Source organism: Lynx rufus, unplaced genomic scaffold, assembly GCF_022079265.1.
Source record: "Lynx rufus isolate CCGP_SWC_20201006 ecotype Redwood Valley unplaced genomic scaffold, mLynRuf1.p SCAF_3, whole genome shotgun sequence".
Lineage (NCBI taxonomy): Eukaryota > Metazoa > Chordata > Mammalia > Carnivora > Felidae > Lynx > Lynx rufus.
In genome coordinates, this window is record NW_025814845.1 from 13,071,214 (window position 1) to 13,092,808 (window position 21,595).

General features: G+C 41.1%; 1 protein-coding gene across 1 annotated transcript in view; it reads left to right on the top strand.

The window, feature by feature from the left end:
- SLIT2 (slit guidance ligand 2) overlaps positions 1-21,595 on the top strand; it is a 131,949-nt gene that overhangs the window by 107,654 nt on the left and 2,700 nt on the right. Inside the window, exons 23-28 of the mRNA XM_047091412.1 lie at positions 661-798; positions 909-1,149; positions 2,514-2,644; positions 15,168-15,322; positions 20,711-21,002; positions 21,208-21,419. Of these exons, the coding sequence (XP_046947368.1) occupies positions 661-798; positions 909-1,149; positions 2,514-2,644; positions 15,168-15,322; positions 20,711-21,002; positions 21,208-21,419 (1,169 nt within the window). The remainder of the gene's footprint in view (positions 1-660; positions 799-908; positions 1,150-2,513; positions 2,645-15,167; positions 15,323-20,710; positions 21,003-21,207; positions 21,420-21,595) is intronic.

Below are 21,595 nucleotides of genomic sequence, written 5' to 3' on the forward strand. Positions count from 1 at the left end.
AGAGCTGAAACCAAGAGTTAGACCCTTAACCGACTAAGCCACCCAGCCTCCCCAATACATCCATTCTCTATTAGGAAACAAAAATGTTAATTATTTTAAAATGTGTTTAATATTTTTGGTAAGTTTTATAACATAGCACTTCCATTGTCTCAACTGTTCAAAGGAGTTAGAGCAAATGAAAATAGAGGACACTCTAAGCAAAAATAGTCAGGGTGGAGGGAGAGAGGGGAGAGGGGATGGAGGGGAGAAGGAGGGAGAAGATGGGAAGATGGAGGAGAGGGGAGGGACGGAAGAAAGCAAACAAGATGGGGGGAGGAGAGAAGGAAGGAGGGACACCTGCACATTTGCATCCTCATTTGGTTCATGGATGCTTACTAATTATCACCATTCTGACAGATCCCAGGGAGAAAACGTGGAATAACTGTTTTCTAGGGATCTGTTAATTTGGGGGCTCGATGAGCCTGTTCTATATAAGTTTTGAGTGTTTTGTTTTAGTTTTAATGTACTTTCATTGAAGTTTAGTTGACAAACACTGCTACCTTAGTTCTAGGTGTACTAAGTTTTCTAAAGATAGAGCCGTTTTTTCCTAGATGAAATGCAACTGTTTTGCTTATCTTGGCTCAGTTCAGTTCGAAACTGTTTACCTACTTCTTCAAACAGATGTGACTGCACACCAGGATACATAGGCGAGCACTGCGACATTGACTTTGATGACTGCCAAGATAACAAATGCAAAAACGGAGCCCACTGCACAGATGCCGTGAATGGCTATACGTGCATCTGCCCCGAAGGCTACAGGTAAAAGTAGAAATAGAGATTTGTGGTAGAGTGAAGTCTTACAGAAAGACCGCAATTCTCATGCAATTCACATGCAACTAAAAGCAATGTGTTCTTTCTGTTTCCTTTAGTGGCTTGTTCTGCGAATTTTCTCCACCCATGGTCCTCCCTCGTACCAGCCCCTGTGATAATTTTGATTGCCAGAACGGTGCCCAGTGCATCATCAGGATAAATGAGCCAATATGCCAGTGTTTGCCAGGCTACCAGGGAGAGAAGTGTGAAAAGTTGGTTAGTGTGAATTTTGTAAACAAAGAGTCTTATCTTCAAATTCCTTCAGCCAAGGTCCGTCCACAAACGAACATCACTCTGCAGGTAAGACATCCCCCACCACCAAGGGCCGATTTCATCCTAAACCACATTTAACTAAATCATAAACCTCTGGTAGTTTGTGAGTGATACTATTTCCTAAAGAGACAGTTATCGACTGCACAACGCAGTGACAGAAAATGTTCTCTGTATGAAAATCTTCAGTTATTCTTCTCTATAACATTTGTATTTTTCAAAACTAAATGGGAACCAGGTATTTTTATTCACTACTTGATTGTGAAACACATAGGGCGCAACAAAATATATGGTTTGTGCTCTGGTAAAGGTATTTTTATTCAATTTTTTTTTTTATGACTCAGAGTTCAGGCTCTATGCCCTGTGAGATGGGGCCAGGGGGGTGGGGAGGGTGCTGTTAGGAATTCTGCAGGTGAGGAGAACACCGGTCAGACAAGACCTTGACAAAACATTCAGCCGTTGTCTTTTAACTCTTCCCCCGGAAACTTTAAGAAGCGACATGAAATTAACAAACTGATCTTATTTTAAGACTTTTCACCAAGTCACTGTGTCCCCTTAAGCAAGTCATTCGGACCTGCACAAAGGAGGTGAGACTAGATTAGGAGTTATGAATTCAGGACACGCAGGGGCAAGCTGGGACTGCATGTTTATTTTATCTGGTAGGAAAAATATTTTAATATATTTTGAATTCAGATGACCTTAGCCGATTAACATAGGCGTCACTCCTTATTCAGGTTACCTTGACACTCCAAGTGAGTGTCATGAGTGTCATGAGTGAGTGTCCTTAACCGTCATGAGGAATGGGACTCAGGAAGGCAGACGGGCCTTCCGTAGAAAGCCTGTCTCCCTGTCTTCCAGCATTTGCCATAGCAGATTGTTACAAGAAGAACCTAGTGGGTTTCAGGTAGAAATCCTAATTTTTACTGACTTGGTCCCCAAAAGCCCACAAAGGCTAGAAAGCAGGATAAAAACAGATCTCCCACTGTTCATGCCATAACTGTGAAGAATGTTTTTTTTATGTGGAATATAAAAATCAGTCTCACTCAGTGCAGTTACATTTCATATATGCCGTAAAGACAACGTGGAACAGGAGTGAAAAGAACAGGTAAGTGAAGATCTCCAGCAGAGAATGTTTCAGGCACACCCAGTGGTGTTTACTGAAGTGTCTGTTACTGTGTTGTTGGTTTTTTTTTAATTCTTTATGAATCTATTTGCATCAAAGTAATTTAGGAACGGGTCACCTTTCAAGTCATCCTGTCAGCGTGCGCTACTGTTTTCTCATAGCCATAAGGAAAAAATAAGCTGTAGGAAAAACTCTTCACTAAGCAGTCTTCTTTTTGATGAAGTACGTGTGGATGACGGTGCGTCCTAATGTCAGGGTTACTTCCTACTAGATTGCCACAGACGAAGACAGCGGAATCCTCCTGTATAAAGGCGACAAGGACCATATTGCCGTCGAACTGTATCGGGGACGGGTTCGTGCCAGCTACGACACCGGCTCCCACCCGGCTTCTGCCATTTACAGGTGAACATCTCTTGGTTACTGAGAGAAGAGCCGTTTCTCCTCTATTTTTCTGTAATGGTGAGGGGAGGGAGTAATTTGGCCACAGCAGGCTTATGATCAGTGTCTCATTTAGGGGCCCGGCAGGAACAGGTGCCATACTCAAGTTGGATAATGGAAGAGAGATTCTTAAGGGGACTTTTTACAAAGATTGGTAGGGATAGTACAGTAACCTGGGACCAGTAACGAGGGATACAGCTACTGCCCATATGCCTGAAGGGGTAAGTGGAGGCAGCACTCTTGGAAATCCATGCTCAGAAAGGGACTCGTGGCAAGGACTGCCTTGGCAGGAGATGCGACCTTCAACAAAGGGATGCAGTCAGTCCTTGGAGGAGGAACCAGGACTTTTAAATACCCAGCCATCCTTCTCCTGCCCAACAGCCCCCTGCCTGTGCTCCCCTTTGGCCAAATCAAATTCCAGACAAAAAGGAACCCACTGATCACAGTAATGTAGTTTGCACATGAGTCTCCCAGACCCCAGAGCAGAGTGAATACAGGTGGAGAGTAGCTCTAGAAAAGAAACTGCAAGATACCCAGCACAGTGAGGAATTTAACATTACCTTTCATTCAGCAGTACTTATTGAGCACCTACTGTGTGCCAGGCCGTGATCCAAGCTTTAAGGAACAACACCCTTGCTCTTAGGGAGATTACACATAATAAGCCAAGGGATACATATAATATGTAACCAGTAATGTGATTTATTTTGGAAGTTCCCTAATAACACGATGATAATGATGATATTTTGAAGATACAAAAGGAGTCATATTCATGGGGCATAAATTTTGCTGGAAATGTACTTTTTGCATAAGATTAACCTCTGTTGGATCTCAACACTAATTCACTATCATAGAAATAACTGCCACCAATTAGAGCGAGGTCACAAAGTCATATGCAGTCAGGGTTTTTCAGGCAGGTAACTTAAATGAACTAATCAGGCCGGCTGTAAGAGAAAACTGTGTTCTCATCATTTTACTCTTGAAAAAATCAAACTTTTTAAAATTACATTAGTACTTCCATGATAAGTAGCCTTGATGTTGGCAGTGTAATAGAAGTGTCTGTGACAGGAGCGAGCTAGAAGCAAACCTTTGTCAAAACAGGGCCAGACTGTATCTACCCAACTCTCCCTAAATGCTGCCATGGGAAAATGTGGGCCCCAGTTTTACCACAACTCCTGAGTTTTCAAGGAAAGGCATAAATCTGGATGTTTTAATATAAGTATTCCATCCTTTAAGTATAGATTCATATTTTTAAAAAAAATACTATATGTGGTGAACAAAAAGCATCTGTAAGCCAAATACTGATGACACATTTTGGGGGCATTGATTGGGACATAAAGCTGGAGATACTGGCCTCTATATTACCTTTTTTTATATATTTATGTATTTATTTTAAGAGAGAGAGGGAATGCAAGCAGGAGAGAGAGAGAGAGAGAGAGAGAGGGAATCCCAAGCAGGGTCTGCACTGTCAGCACCCAGCCTGATGCGGGGCTTGATCTCACAAACCGTAAAATCATGACCTGAGCCAAAATCAAGAGTCAGACGCTTAACCAACTGGTACCCCTGGCCTCTATATTATTGATGTGTGTATCGATGTGCTTCAAAACCCTTCACGTCCTATCCCGATCCTTTATAACAGTCCCGAGAAAGTAGGTGCCAATTGTAGGCCATGAATGGAATTCAGGAAGTCCTCTTAGTGGTGAGCTAACCCACTTGGGAATATTTAGAGCATGGAAACAAACACATCATTATTGGTTTCCAAATGGAGTATGAATTTCATGTCCAAATGGTGATGAATTAATGCCAACATTTTAGATATTGCTAGGCCTTAAATTATATAGCCTCAATTTGTTTGAGCCTGTAAAAAAGTTTCAGAATGTTGGTTTTGTGGTTCATTTTTGTTTTTACTTTTCTCTTTTATTTTATGCAGTGAAAGAGCACAGCACTCTCAGAAACCATAGTAAAGGTTCTTGAAGTTGGTTTATTAAAGCTAGTGTTCACATAAAATATACTTAAAATACTTCTAGATAAGTTGTAGAAACCCATGTGGTTATATCAAAATGAGAAGTTACCATAAAGAGCTTATCTTCAGTCTATCTTCTTACCATCGTTGCCTGACAAACAATAGAGCATACCATATGAAGTTTACAAAAAAGAATAATATCACATAATATGCTTTTCTTTATGAGCGAGAAGTTCACTTCTCTGTTTGCAGATCATCTAATGGGGACATCTGTTGTAAGGTCCAGGGAAAACAGTTTTCATTTAACTCTTGGTTTTTGATTTATGGCACAAAAATTAAGAAAATCATCACATTATTTTTAAGAAAAGTCATCACATTATTTTTAGGTAAAAGAAAAGCAACAATAACCTAGAATTCAGATAGACAGATGATTGATTGGTTGATTGGTTGATGATTGATATTGATATGAATATATTAATACTTCAGTATGGAATAGAAAACAAATGCTTCTGTGAAATAGAAACTATAGAGAACAGTTGAATTATTTCAGCACGCTAGGAGATTTTAGTTTTGACAAGTAAAAATCCTGGTGCTAAGATGTGTGTTCAGATCTAGGCTTGACCAATTACTGGGGGAGAAACTTGGAGCAGATACTTAATGTTTCTGTGTCTCATAAATCATAGCTATAAATAACAATACAGCACGTACCCCATAAAGTCACTCTGAGTATTAAATCCCAAACTTAGCTCTGTCCTCACTCCTCACTCACATTGTCTTCATTCTCATCTGCATGTAGCAATACAGGAACATTTTTCTGGTATCTATTTCTGGAGTATAGCAGGGGAGTTGAAAGTGTATTCTCTATCCTTACCCGTTAACAATAGAAGTACAGATTGTTTACCATTTCCATAGAGGGCAATTGAAAATATGTATCCAGGTTACAAATACATTTACTCTCTAACCTATGAAATCCCAGTTCTGGGAATTTGTGCCACAGATATACTTGAAGATACAGACATGATATGTGCACAGCTACTGCACTGCATCATTGATTACAAAAACAAAAGTTAGGAAACAGCCCTTTTCTAGTTTATACAGTGGAATGTGCTGTTTAAAAGGGAGGTGGAAAGGGAAAAAGGAGGTTTTCTATGTAGGACACAGATTTTCAAGGTGCGGTGCTCTGTTCAAAAGAAAAAGAAGGCAGAAGAGTGTCAAAGGTGGGTAAATAAATACATGTATTTTTATGTCCATGCATTTGCATAATGAAAAACAGAATGGGGTGCCTGGGTGGTTCAGTCAGTTGAACATCCAACTCTTAGTTTCAGTTCAGGCCATGATCCCAAGGTTGTGGAATAGAGCCCCACATCAGCTCTGTGCTGAGCAAGGAGCCTACTTGGGATTCCCTCTCTCTCTCTCTGCCCCTTCCCTGTGCTCACACATGTGCACTCTCTCACTCTCTCTCAAAATAAATAAGTAAATATTTTTTTTAAAAGGAGAGAGAAACTAGGACTAGAGAGCAAAGAGTGGGATGGAAGCAAGAGATTTGTGTATGAACACCACTTCACATCATTTTGATTTTTGAGCCATTTGAATGCCATTACCACTCAAGCTAAAATTAAATAGAAAAGGACAGGTGCTCTAAAGATAGTCTGCCTTGATTCAAGCCCCAGCACTGCCATCTAGTAACTGTGTGCCACAGGTAAATCGCATAAGCTCTCTGGGCCTCACTCACCTGGTAAATGGGGGTAGTGGATCATGGTTCCATTTTGTGGGATCGTAGTAAGAATTTTCTGTTTGATACATGAAAAATATTTAGAACAACACATACCAAATAGTGCTAGCTATTGGGATCATAAATTTAGAATGTCCGAAATACAGCTTATTTTCTTTGCTTCACCCAAACCTGTGTCCCTGTCACATTCCTACTGTCATTGAGAGGCGTCGTAAACCTGGAGTTCCTCCTCATCTTGTTCTTTCCCTCACCTTCAACTTGAAATTGGTCCCAAGTCTTCCTTCTGCACTTACTAATTTTCTGGCATTTATCCAAATGCTTCTGACCTTGCTCAGGCCCTACTAAAATGTGACCTCTGATGAAAGGTACTCCTTCTCCATCATCATAGAGAAAGCCATCAATAACACTGTGGCCATCTGCTCTCCCATAAGTTGCTTAGTAATTATTTTGTCTGGTTGAATTAAATGTTCAAATCTTGGTGTTTCTACTTTATGTAACATTATTAAATACACTAATGTTTTAAAAGAGAGTAGTCTTACATATTGTTACACCAGAAAATATGTTCAGTTTAATTGCATGATGTTATGTTATAAAACATTTAATGTAGTAAAAATTTATTTTCCAAATTCTGCATTATTTAATGTGCTGTTGGAACACTGTGTGTGGGAATAAGTTTGTACATTGAGTGCCTCTTTTCAGGTGTCTGGTTAATCTTCAACATTGATGGAAATGGATTTTGTTTATTTTAGTAAATGAAATCTGATGAAATTAGGGGAAATAATTATACATTAAATTGTTTCTCTATGTTTTTTTTGGTTTAAAAGGCTTCATTTTATTTTATTTTATGTTAATGTTTATTCATTTTTGAGAGAGAGACAGAATGCTAGCGGGGGAGGGCCAGAGAGAGAGAGGGAGACAAAGAATCTGAAGCAGGCTCCAGGCTCTGGGCTGTCAGCAGAGAGCCAGATGTGGGGCTCAAACTCACAAACAATGAGATCATGACCTGAGCTAAAGTTGGATGCTCAACCAACTGAGCCACCCTGGTGCCCCTCATTTTATTTATTTATTTTTAATATGATTTTTTAATGTTTATTTTTGAGAGACAGAGAGAGACAGAGAGTGCAAGCAGGGGAGGTTCAGAGAGAGAGGGAGACGCAGAAACTGAAGCAGGCTCCAGGCTCCGAGCTGTCAGCACGGAGCCCGATGCCGGGCTCCAACTCGCAAACCACGAGATCATGACCTGAGCCGAAGTCAGATGCTCAACTAACTGAGCCACCCAGGTGCCCCAAGACTTTATTTTAGATGTCAGTCATTGTCTTAAATGGATCGATATAAGAACCATTATATCGTGGAATTATGTCTAGAGAGAGCAGTTAACATAGTTTTAAGTATGTTTAAGAGAACCCAAGATGTAGTAGTTATTCCTCCTTCACAGAACTGAAGTAGCCTGCACATTTTCTCGTTTTATCTCTTCTATCTGACAGAAGACTGAAGTTTTTTGCAGACCTACATACCACTAACAGGGCCAGCCATGCAGGCAGGGGTGGGGAGCTACTGTTTTCAAATAGCACACATCAGAATCACCTGAAAAATGTGTCAGAAAACAAATCAGTGGGCTACACCTCTAGTTTCTGATTCAGATCTCGGATGAGCTCCCACATGTTCATTGCCGCAAGCTCCCAGGTGACGCGCTAGCCCAGGGACCACAATTTGAGAACCACGTGTGTAAAAGGAATATATTTGAGCTGTGCTCCGAGAGCCAGTGGTGTGCATCTCTTCCCGTATCCAAATTCTGGGACATCATGCCTGATGTCGATGTAGAAATCAGCTGTGTTGGGGATGTGTCCACCACGGCGGTCAGCAAATGCTACAAGTCCGGGCTCTTTTTCTTGTGTCAGGGAACCGGTTTTACACACTGCCAGCACCCTACTGTCTAAGGAACCTGATCTGCAACAACAGAGATGACAGAAGTTTCTTAACAAGTGAATGAATGTAGAATATCACACACATGCCTAATTTTTATTGTGCTGAGAGAATAGCATGAAAAGGGACTTGGTAATAATGCCATGAATGAATGAATGAATGAATGAATGAGGTTGACTGCCTAAACTTAAAGCTACCATCAGCGGTAGATCCTGAGATAGGGATGGATTTTTTTTCTCAAGCAGGCTAACAATTGCCCTTCAAAGTGACATTTTTTTTTCATCCAGACAAGCAGAAACTTAAATAATAATAATAATAATAATAATAATAATAATAATAATGGTATGCTTCTTTCTTTAGATTCAGATTAATGTTATTTTCCAAACCAGACAGCTTCTTGGGAAACATAGTCAACTACTATTTAAAAATGAAGAAACCAGGGGTGCCTGGGTGGCTCAGTCAGTTGAGCGTCTGACTCTTGGTTTCAGCTCAGGACATGATCCCAGGGGCCTGGGATCGAGCCCCGCATCAGGCTCTGTGCTTAGCATGGGAGCCTGCTTAAGATTCTCTTTTCCTCAGGGGCACCTGGGTGGCTCAGTCGGTTAAGTGTCCAACTTTGGCTCAGGTCATGATCTCATAGTTCACCAGTTCGAGCCCCGCATCGGGCTCTGTGCTGACTGCTCAGAGCCTGGAGCCTGCTTTGGATTCTGTGTCTCCATGTCTCTCTGCCCCTCCCCTGCTTGTGCACTCTCTCTCTCTCTCTCTCTAAAAAGTAAATAAACTTAAAAATAAATAAATATTCTCTCTCTCTAAAAATAAAATAAAATAAAATAAAATAAAATAAAATAAAAATGAAATCCAGCTTCCAATTATGGAATGAATAAGTCACGAGGATAAAGGGTACAGTATAGGGAATATAGCCAGTGGTACTATAATAGCATTATACGGTGACAGAGGCTAGCTACACTTGTAGTGAACACAGCATAATGTATAGAGCTGTTGGATTGCTGTGTTGTATACCTAAAACTAACATTGTGTCAACTGTAATTTTTAAAAATTAAATTAATTTTTTAAATGAGGCAATCAGATGAACCATCTTACGAAAGGGGAAATTGTACCACACGTTAAGCAGTTTTCGTATTTAGGGAACAACACGACATCAGAGGACTTTTCCCTACCAATTATTAGGTTTGTTTGGCTATACAGCCTCTGGGTTATGCAACTTACAGTCTTACATGAAAAAAAAAACAAAAACAAAAACAAAAAACAAGGAGAAGGAGAAGAATTTAGTCTCATTGGAAAAACAAACAATAGAACCTGCGAGGTCTCATTTCCAAGATAAACACTCAGCAGTTCTTGATAATGCCGTATGGGAAGGCAGCACTGTTTACCAGCTTTATAACTTTGAGCAAGTTACTTCACCCCTTTGGGCTTCTATTTCCTAGTCTAAACAATTGGAAATATACCTGTTTTTCATGTGTGGTTTGGAGAACTGGAAGTAACACATGTAAGATCCCTGCTATAGTGCTAGGGCACAAGTGGCTCACAATAATTACTGATGCTGGTGGCTTATGGATATTCTTGACGCTCAGATATCCTGATAAGGAAGGTAAATGCAAGTGTCATTGCCTTACATGTGACTCTTACTGTATGTTCAAATATATAAGTCCCTTTTTTTAGTGCATTTTTTTTTTTTAAATTTTTTTTTTTTTCAACGTTTATTTATTTTTGGGACAGAGAGAGACAGAGCATGAACGGGGGAGGGGCAGAGAAAGAGGGAGACACAGAATCAGAAACAGGCTCCAGGCTCCGAGCCATCAGCCCAGAGCCTGACGCGGGGCTCGAACTCACGGACCGCGAGATCGTGACCTGGCTGAAGTCGGACTCTTAACCGACTGCGCCACCCAGGCGCCCCAATGTGCATTTTTATTTAAATTAGGTAATTTGCCTCAAAAGCACTTATTAAAATCTAAGTATGCTTGGTCAATCAATTATTTTGTAAGACATCCCTTTGAAAACTTGTATGCACCTGCATTAATACCTTTAATCCCTGGGGCACCTGGGTGGCTCAGTCAGTTAAGCCTCTAACTTGGGCTCAGGTCATGGTCTTGCCATTCATGAGTTCAAGCCCATATCGAGCTCTCTGCTCTCAGCAGCAGAGCCCTCTTCAGGAACTCTGTCCCCCTCTCTCTGTGTCCCTCCCCTGCTCTTACTCTCTGTCTCTCTCAAAAATAAATAAACATTTAAAAAATAATAATAGTACCTTTAATCCCCTTTGACCTCCTATTCCTTTTGATTTGAAGACGTAAACAGGGAAATATTTCATCACCATCTCCACAGATGAAGTATCTTCATCCCAGAGATAATCAAAATGAGATGACCAGTTGAATTGGTCTGGCTTCTGATTCCTATTTCATTGCATAGAATATGCCAACAGATTCTTTAAATTTTTAAGGGGAAAAACTAGAGCTCATATAAGCCAAGTAAACTGTTTGCCTTTATTAAACTATTGAAATACCTTAAGATTTAAAGTCAAGATAGAAATATAAAAATGTCATGTTGATGCATCCTACATTAAAAAAAGGGGGAAGGAAGGAAGGAAGGAAGGAAGGAAGGAAGGAAGGAAGGAAGGAAGGAAGGAAGGAAGGAAAAGAAAGAAAAAAGAAAAGGAAGGAAGGAAGGAAGGAAGGAAGGAAGGAAGGAAGGAAGGAAGAAAAGAAAGAAAAAAGAAAAAAATCCCCATAGGCAAGTTAGAGCCTCTCTTCTTTTAGGCTCTGAGTTTTTAAACTCTTTTTCTGTAACAAAACCACAAGACATAGTTGAGTAACTGCTTTGTTTTCATACATCCACTGAGAAAATCAAGAAAACAAAATCTCAGCTAATAGGCAAGTGTAGTAAAACTAAATGCATACTAATGGTAATAAATTCGATGTGTGTTCCCAGTGGAAAGTCTCAATGTTAAGTGATTCACTTGTGACTCTCATGAGTCATCAACTACACAGTTCCCTCGGGAGTAGTGAAAGAGCATATCAATACTTCTCAGAACCCAAAAGGATGTTGTGCATTGTGAGTGGATAGGTAAGAATGACCGGGATAGACTGTAAAATCGATGATGGCTCACTAGTATCTTGTAACAACTGATGTGTTAGTCACTGCTTTTATTTTAAATGGTATAGAGGCAAAGGATTTCTGGACATCCCCTGGTTAATCTCCTGCTTCAAAGGGCAGCATGAAACACCAATTTAGAATATTCTTAGCTCTCAAGTACTCTCTTCAGGCTCATACACACAGTATCATCTTAATGAGCAAAGAATCTAAAAATATTAATTTCACACTACTTATCTGTCAAAAGACCATGGTGAGGCCTCATTTAATTCCAGGGAAATATAAATGGAATTAAGTTTAGTGATAACCTTTGGGAGGAAAAAAATCTAACCAGTCTAAATTTCACATATGATTGGGAAAATAGAATCCCATTCCATGTTTGAAATCTATGTACTTTATATGTCTTCTCATAACCTTCAGACTCGAATTATATGATTATGACTTTGAGGGTGACTGGGTGCCTCAGTCGGTTACAAGTCCATCTTTGGCTCAGGTCCTGATCTCATGTTCGTGGGTTCGAGTCCCGCGTTCTGTCAGCACAGAGCCTGCTTCAGATCATCTGTCTCCCTCTCCCTCTGTCCCTTACCTGCTCTCACTCTGTCTCCATTTCTCAAAAATAAACATTTTTTAAAATAAGATTATTACTTTTTCTTTTTTTTTTTTTTTTTTTTTTTTTTTTTACAATTCGATGATTTCTGGTAAATGTACCAAATTGTGTAACCATCATATAAGTGTTTTGTTTTTTTTTTTCATAGAACGTTATTCTTGGGATATTTGGGAGAAAAATCCCCTATTAGAAGCTTGGTAGTGATGAGAACATATGCCATTTGTATAGTACTAGTTACTTCTCAGGTTTTTTATTGTAAATGTGGCACGTAATAATTAAAAATGTGTACTCTAGAAGCAGGAACCCCAGCTTCCAATCTGTTTTAGCAGCGGGCTTTGCCCCCTTGAGTACCCTAAGTGCCCGGTTGTTAGGGTTGTTTTGATTCTTAAAAGAGTTATTACATGTGAAGTTCTTAGAACAGCACCCGGCCGATAGTCTGGGCTAAGTAATTCTTTGGTCTTATTATTTGCGTTTCCCTGATGAGGAAAATAAAACAGAAAAACGACTTGAAGTCACACTGATCCAACGTCACACATCTTAAGGAGGACACACTGAACCAGATTTATCTCCCAGTATTTCCTGCAGAATATGACTACTGAAAAATCCAAATTTTTAAGTAAAATTCATCTTTTGGATGTCCTTCCCTGGGTCTGCTTGAAACCTCTTTACTATACCCATAATCCAGTTAGTAGTGCTAAAAAACTGTATGTTATTGTTAATAAACCTCCCTCGCATTTCATTTACTTAACATACATCTATTGAGCATCTACTCTTTATCAGAAACTTTCCTGGATACATTAAGGAATACAGAAATAAATAACACATGGCTCCTGCTTTGAAGTAGCTTACTCAGTTATACTGCATCAGACACTAACGATGGCGTGCCAGCGTTGATTGTCTAAGACTGATGTGTGACCAGGAACCCATTTTCTAGTACAAATGGGACTTTTCTTTGCAAATGTAAAGAAAAAAGCAAGTCCCATGTTAATATTTATGACTTAATCAAGGTCAGTGCTCATAGAGCAGTCATAGAAAACCACTTACATATTGTATATGATCACAACGGAAAAAGCAATTAATTGGTCCCCACTCTCTCTATGCACATCTTCATTTTAATAGTTTACGTAAAACTTTTAGTAACTTGAACAAGATATGCCCCCAAAGAAGCTGCTATATTTCTGCTAGTCTTTAGCATTATTTTACAGTTAACATCAAAAATAAAGCTAACTAATTTCTTCCTGAAGAAGATACTGAAATAATACTGGATTATTTGTATGATGATGGCGGTGGCAGTGATGGTGATGCTGATACCTAACTTTTAACTTTGCACTTTCTATATGCTGGATGTCTCACTCTGCACTTGTAAAAAATATATATATCTCATACGACCTCAAATTAATCACCAGAGGGTGAAATATATATTAACATTTACTGAAGAGAAGACTGAAGTGTATAAGCAATTAACTAACTTATCTAAGGTCAAACATTTCATAAATACAAGACCAGGATTCAAATCCAGGTTCATCTGACTCTAAAATCTGTATGCTTACCCATTAGCTAATAATACCATCTGGTATATTCCTTTAGAAGACAATCCTATTTAAGACCAGTAGCAGTTGGTATCCAACTTTTTTAGTGAATGATTTTCCTGTATATTGTTTCCTCTGTTGATTTTAATGGTATTGAGTGTTGGGATAATTAAATCTGCAGAAGATAAAAACATTGATTGGCAGATTTAATATTTATCATTCAAAAGATGATATCTGAGACAAATTATCAAAGATCTTTGTACGTGTGAACTCTTGCAACCATTTAAAACCAGAAAACTTCAAATATTTTCACAGTTCTGCAGAATGGTTTAGAGTATGGTCAAACCACAAAAACTTTTTATTCTGTGTTGGCAAACAAAGGGATATGATTAGACACCTGTGGTGAGAACCATACAGAAATGTCAACACATTTTTTTCTGTTATTTTCCAGGCGTGGCCTATTTGCAATCTTAAATATCAGTACCCAGAAATTTAAGCAATCAGCTTGTATAGGGAATATTAAGTATGCACAGTTTCTCTATCACATGCTCCCATATTTCCATGTTTGAGCCTTTTTTTTTTTCCATCTTCCTAGTTGATATCCCAGCATATTGGGTCTTTAATATTCACTACTTACTTTTGGCCCCAACTACTTACTTTTGGCCATATTTTGCCCCCATGGTGGGAGGTTAATATATTCATGACACTGCCATGTATCAATTCTTGTTTTCTTCATTTGTCCCATGCTCCTCTTTGCTGTTAACCCATGTGTTAGATTTACAAGCACACTTCACAGCCATATAGCACCTGCCTAGCAATTGTACCCCAGTTCATCTTATTTTAACTCCCCATTTTTCATTTATCTTTGTTTCTTAATCTTTTTGTTTTTAGCCATTTTGTGAATTTCCATATGCCCTCTCAAATTCTGGAATGACTGTTAGACCTGTCCCTTAAAAGTAATAGAAAACTGAAGAAGCATTGTCAACACTACTGGCTATGGCTGTGTTAAGCATTCCATTGAATCTGTTACTCTCCACTGAGCATAGACTTCTTCACAGTAATCTCATTTGATGGCCATCCCTCTGAAAATGCAAGGAAGGGAAGAGTGTATTATCAGTTAATACATTTTACCAAGCACAATGATCCCACCAAGTTGATTCTTCCTGTATCTGTGTGTGTGTTCGGGTAAGTCTTACTGTGCAGCATTTAAAAGATCAAAGCCAGTGATAATCTGTAGAGGATATTTGGCACCAATGTAGGTTCTTTGTCTTAAATACAATTTGGAGTAACAGTATCTAGAAAAACAAAATTTTAGTGGCATCTAAAAGCAAAAGAATAAATTATCCTTTATAATTTCTACATAGTGGAAGAATATGACTAGAGAGTGATTCAGTGTATCCATTTCCACCCCTCCCAATGGGAAAACAAGCTTACTTTGTATCCATTCCTAAAAAGTAGAAATTGATTGTACTTCATCTTCTATCTTGAAATCAACTACTAGTGTTTGTCTTTATTAACGTTAGATAGGAGTATCTTTTTCCTAAGAAGTGCTTACTGAAGTTTGTATTTTAACTTCTTTTTGTTAATAAAAAGAAAATTGAAGCATTAGTTATGTTGCTTTTTCTTTGTAGCGTGGAGACAATCAATGATGGAAACTTCCACATTGTGGAACTACTTGCCCTGGATCAGAGTCTCTCCCTTTCTGTGGATGGAGGGAGCCCCAAAATCATCACCAACTTGTCAAAGCAGTCGACTCTGAATTTTGACTCTCCGCTCTATGTAGGAGGTAAGCTCTGTTGCAAATCCAGTGGGTCCCCAAGACCTGTAATTCTCACCACAGACTAATTCTGAAGTTGTTGATTCCTGGTATTGTGGCCATTGACCAATAGTGATCAGCCATTGAAAGATGGACAGCATGGATAGAAAAGAAAGAGCCCTGGATATGTGTTAAGAGACCTGTTTTGTGCCTGTCTCAGTCTGTCAATAACCGCTGCTGTGGTTGGACAGGTTCTTGTGGTTCGTATTACGATTGCAAAGTGCCCTTTAGCAAAAACCATCAGAAAATTTTGGAGAAAAATTCGAGGTTTATTATTTCACAAGAGCTGAAAATTACACAGCACACCTGAGGCCACACAGCAAGGTCTTAGGGAGAGAGAGAGAGAGAAAGAGTGAGAGAGCACACACGTGAGAGCAATAATGCATGGGCCTGGGATGCTGCTTTTGTTGGGGTCAAGACCAAGCTATAAAGAAAAAGAAAAAAAGTTCTGTCAGATGTTATCATTTCATATTATCTGTGCTACCATTTGCCAACTAATGTAGATAATAGGATAATTATTAACCAAATTGAATGATGAATGAATGAACAACGAATTAAATGTGCAACTTGTATGGCGTAACAGGAAGTACTTCTGCTGAGCTAAGACCTTAAGGTGAACAAACAAGAAATAGAGTTGGAAGGGTAGATTAGGGATTGGAACAATAGAGTGCAGTTTCTGGACTTTTTTTTTTTTAAAACCAACAAGAAGGCAGACGAGGAAGAGATGAGGAACAGGGGTGTGGGCAAAGTTCTGAAGGAGTCCAGAGGAGAGGACCCACAAAGACGAGAACCTTCCTCTCTGTGTGTGTGTGGGCGGGGGGGGGGGGGTGGGGAGCAGGTGGTAGAGTGGGGGGCAAGTGTAAGCTGGTGGTACAGAATTTCAATTTTCACGCAAAGGAGCAAGAAAGCATGTGATATTGAATTGAGTTACATTGAATTAAATCACATTGGATTGAGGTGAATTGACTGATAAAATTAACTCATTTTAAAGGTAAGTAAGCTAAAGCTCTTGAGCAGGTCAATGTAAGTGATTTCTTCAGCAGGACGGGCATTTTCACAAAGTTTGCATTATTTCCTGCCAAATAGTAACCTTGGGATTCTACATAATTATGTTAACCCTTCCAAGACATTCTTGAAAATATTTTTGGAATTGTCCTGAAAGTTCAGAGCACCTGTTTTTTTGTAATTTTCAGCAGAAGATCTTAACACATTGAAAGACTTTTTGAATTGTTAGGAACCATTGGTTATTGAGTGTCTACCATATGCTGAGAACAAGTTAATACATGCATAAACGTTACAAAGTTGAAGAAGTATCCCTTCTTGCCCAGGGGAGTAAGGAAAACATACAAGTCTTCAAGTAACCATAGTAGGTTGTAACACAAGGATTGCAGAGTGAATCTGCTCAGCAAGTTGAATGATGTAATTGCTTCATGATAATCACAACTAGGAGATTCATTTAAAAATAAAAGCCTGCACTACAGTTAACAGCCATTATGTTGGGATTGGTAAAGCAAGTCACAGATGTACCTGTGGTTTGAGGGAAAAGAAATTATACTTACTGAGCACATGCTATGTGTCCAACATGATCCTCAGAGACTTTAGGAAGTAGGTATGATTTTGTTTCATAGTTCCTAAGGGACAGCCTCAAGGTCTTTACAAAACTTGTCCCAGTTCACAAAGCTATGAAGTAATAGAGACCTCATTTGGGTCCAGGTCTGGTCTGTCTGACCCCAAGGCCATCTATTTGCACTGCCACTCACTTTTTAACATCAAGCAAAAAGGGAAGCCATCTGAGTTTTTTGGCCTTTTGTTTATTTCTGGACTTGTCCTACACTTGATTTATTGTGCTTTCATCAGAAATCATTTCATTGAATCTTTTAAAACCCCTTTACAATGCAGTGTGGGGGGGGAAAGTACAAAATGGGAGTGCTTAGGTCAGAACATTTTTCAAAAAGGGGGGAAAAAAAGTTCTACATTCATTCCAAACTGAAAAGTGCCAATCTTTCTAAAGATGGAGGGTCAGGAAGAATCCATATTGTCCCTCTGTCCATCCAGGCCTTAAGGAAAACACCTCCAATCTAGCCTCACTGCTAGAGAACACCTGGGCCCATTTCCTTCCAAATCAGAGCCCAGTCTCAAGGGTAATTCAAATTTTAAAAAAATACAACATAATCATAAGACCACATCCCTGGGTTCTGTGTGGCAAAGGCAGGAGAACCCGAGTTAGCAAAAGAGAGTGACATACCTCAGCTCATCTTTTTCCCCAAGTTTGAAAAGGTGCACTCCCCAAGGCCAGCCTGGAGGTGCTGCACCCCATGCCTTAGGCCCACCTGCAGAAGTGTTCTCTAGTAAAACAGGGAGGCAGCTCTCCCTCCCAGGCCTTATCAGCTACCCATGACATAGGCTTTATGTAACACAAAACAACAAATCTTTCTGATTTTCTATATAATAGTCTAAACAGAATGTGCATTATCTAATAGAATTGTTATAAGTTAAGAACTGCACTTAGAGACCCCTCCATGAATCACACATCTCGTCCTCTTGCCGCCATTGGACAGAGGACCCCAGTCTTGACCCTTGATTTCTTTATTGTCATGTTGAAACATGTATAGCTTGTTAAGGTTAAAAATGGTCTACCAAGTTATCTGTTGTTTGGTAGATTGATTGAATTACAGCTATCGTCCATGGCATAGAGGAAAGGCTAAAAGCAGAAAATCAACATGGGTCTACTTCTGTTTTGTTTTTGTTTTTTTTTTAAGTTTATTTGTTTATTTTGAGAGAGCACATGAGCAGGGGCAGGGCAGAGAGAGAGGGAGAGAGAGAATTCCAAGCAGGCTCTGTGCTGACAGTGCAGAGCCCTATGTAGGACTCAAACTCACAAACCGTGAGATCATGACCTGAGCCAATACCGAGAGTCGGACGCTTAACTGACTGAGCCCCAACATGGGTCTTCTTTTGTTGGTAAATTCAGACCTGGTTCACTGGTCAGAAATGTGCCAAGCACGTGAAAAGGTTGAGTCAGAAGAGCTTTAATTTTGTGATGTCCTGTTCAAAGTAAATATATGTGTGATATATCATTTTCATTTAAAAATTATTATAATCATAGCTTGATCTTGTATAAGTGTTAGCTTTGGGAATGAAAGGAATACATTTACTAATTGTTTCTTCCTGCCATGGAACTTCACTGGTATTTAGTCTTGACATGTGCACGTAGGTGTATTGGACCTGTATCAAAATAAGCTATTAAAAATAGTTTGGAAGTTCTTTTTAAATGTGTGAAAAAGAAGACCATACATGCGTGGTCTATAGATACGATTAAATTGGAAGACTTTCTCCCAGACCAAGGAATTTTTTTTTAACTTGTGCTTTCCTGGAAATGGTACCTTTCATTCTTTTGACCTGCTCTAAACAGCAACTCAGTTTCCAGGGCCAAATGGACATAGACTAAAAGTCTGAAGTTATGGAACTTCAAAGCCAACACAGCTAATTCAGTACTTGTCAAAGTGTGATCACGGAGCACCTACATCAAAGTCACCCTGCATGTTAACATTTAGATCCCTGCACCCCAAGCCTTCCTACCAGTCAGAATCTCAAGGTGGGGAGAGAACGCGGCCCGGAGCCACTTCCCAAACATGGACCTGTGGTGGTTCTTATGTATGAAAGACTTGGAAACAACTGCTCTGGTCCCTCCATTCATGTTCTACATGAGAAGACCAAGCCCCAGAGAGGTTGAAAATGATAGGCTCATGGGGCGTCTGGGTGGCTCAGTCAATTAAGTGTCCTACTTCGGCTCAGGTTATGATCTCATGGTTCGTGAGTTCCAGCTCCGCATCGGGCTCTGGGCTGACAGCTTGGAGCCTGGAGCCTGCTTCAGATTCTGTGTCTCGTCTCTCTTTCTGACCTTCCCCCGCTCATGCTCTGTCTCTCCCTCCCTCCCTCTCAAAGATGAGTAAACATTTAAAAAAATAAAAAGAAAATGATAGGCTCATGGGCACACAGACCAACAATAAAGACTTTGACTTCTGGCCTAGTGACTCTGTACACCCGCCTGTCTGCTTTTGGTACCTGCTAGAACTCCAAGGCGGCTCCTCTGAATACAGACATGGTGCTGTCATGAGTCAGGCCCCAGGGAGAGTGAGGGTCCTGGTCTTTCTAAGCAGCAAACCCTCTGGAGAGTGAGAATGGAGTCTTCCCCAGCCTGTGCCCTCCAGCCGGTAGCTCGGAGCACACAGCCAAGCACAGTGAGGGTGTGAGTGCTGCGGGGGACGTCAGCTGCCATGAAGGCCTCTGGCTCCCTCCCCTTACCCCACTGCAGTCTGGACGCTTGTCTCATGTAGGATCCCATCCAGGAACTATTTCAGGGTCTGGCTTAGGCCATGGAAAGATTCCTCAGTTTTGCCAAATGAAGGTTACCAGATGACTGTCACTACTGGAACTTATATATGCAAAGATTGCAAATTCTGTTTTCGGAGGAATTTCTTTTATATGTCTGGTTTCTTGGCATATGAAGGCTTCACTCTCCATTAGCAAGAAAATAAAAATGATGTCAATGAGGTGCTGTCATGACAGGAAGCATGGGAGCGTTTTTCAGACGCTGACATCCACAACTGGGCTCAGGGTGTTGCCAGTGCTGAGGTGAATTGGTTCCCAGCTTAGAATTTGGCAGGGCGGGGGTGAAAGGTTGCAGCTTTCACCCCCTAAGACTGGACGGACGAAACCGCTATCTAGAGATAACGGGGCTCACTCATCAGCGGAACTGCAACCCGTTCCTTAACTGGGCAACACTGAGCATGTTACCCAACTCTCACTGTGCCTCCCGGAGCTGTCGGCTTCCAGGGTGTGTGTCCACGTTGAAGACGTCGGTGGAGAGAAGGGGGACCACTGATCTCTCCCCCCATTCCTGATCCTGCCTTTAGCCTACAGTAGCTACACTTTGAGGTTTTAGGTATTTATGCTTCTGGGTCAGGTTTGATTTGAAACAAATGTTAAAAATTAGAGACTGACCACCAATGAATTTGGTTCTTTATTCTAGTTGCGCATTAGAATTGCCTGGAGCATCTTCCAAAAAGGCAAATCAAAACAAGGAAACACCCTTCTCCTCTCCCTCCCCTCCCCTGCCCAGATAATGTGACCCAGTAGGTCTGCGCTGAGGTTCTAAGCATCAATATTTCTTCAAAGATCTCGTATGATTCTAATGTGCAGGCAGGGTGAGAACCACAGGACTGGATGCCCATGGTCTCTAGCTGTTCTAAAGGAGTGTCACTGACTCCCACCCTGCAGGAAGACCTAAATGGGTCTGGGTGGCAAATGGCTGAGGCTCCCCCGAAGAGCCGACCGCTGACCTGTGTCCCTCCACAGGCATGCCCGGGAAGAACAACGTGGCCGCGGCCCTGCGCCAGGCCCCTGGGCAAAACGGCACCAGCTTCCACGGCTGCATCCGGAACCTTTACATCAACAGCGAGCTCCAGGACTTCCGCAAGGTGCCCATGCAAACCGGCATCCTGCCAGGCTGTGAGCCGTGCCACAAGAAGGTGTGTGCCCACGGCACGTGCCAGCCCAGCAGCCAGTCGGGCTTCACCTGTGAGTGTGAGGAGGGATGGACCGGGCCCCTCTGTGACCAGAGGACCAATGACCCCTGTCTGGGAAATAAGTAAGTTTGGGCTGCTTGGCAGTTACACACACATACGCCAATCCTCGAAGCAAAACCCAGGAAGGGAGGGAAGGAGGGGGAGAGGGAGAAGAGGAGGAAGTCGGCGCATTAGCACATCTCCTTCATGTTCCTCCCATGACCCTTTCTCCATTCTCATCCGCTCTGCCTGATGCGTTTGTACTCCCATGTTCCTCCTCCGCTGTAGATGTGTGCACGGCACCTGCCTGCCCATCAATGCATTCTCCTACAGCTGTAAGTGTCTGGAGGGCCACGGGGGAGTCCTCTGTGATGAAGAGGAGGACCTCTTTAACCCCTGCCAGGGGATCAAGTGCAAGCATGGGAAATGCAGGCTCTCAGGACTTGGGCAGCCCTACTGTGAATGCAGCAGTGGATACACCGGGGACAGCTGTGATCGAGGTAAGCCACCTGCCTGGGACCCATCCTTGGGACCCAGCAAGCAAGAGGACCCCTCATCTTTGAAAAGAGAGAAAGGAGACACACGCACATGCGCGCGCGCGCGCACACACACACACACACACACACACACACACACACACACAGGAGTGATCTGAGGAGCACCAGGTCTGTGTCTG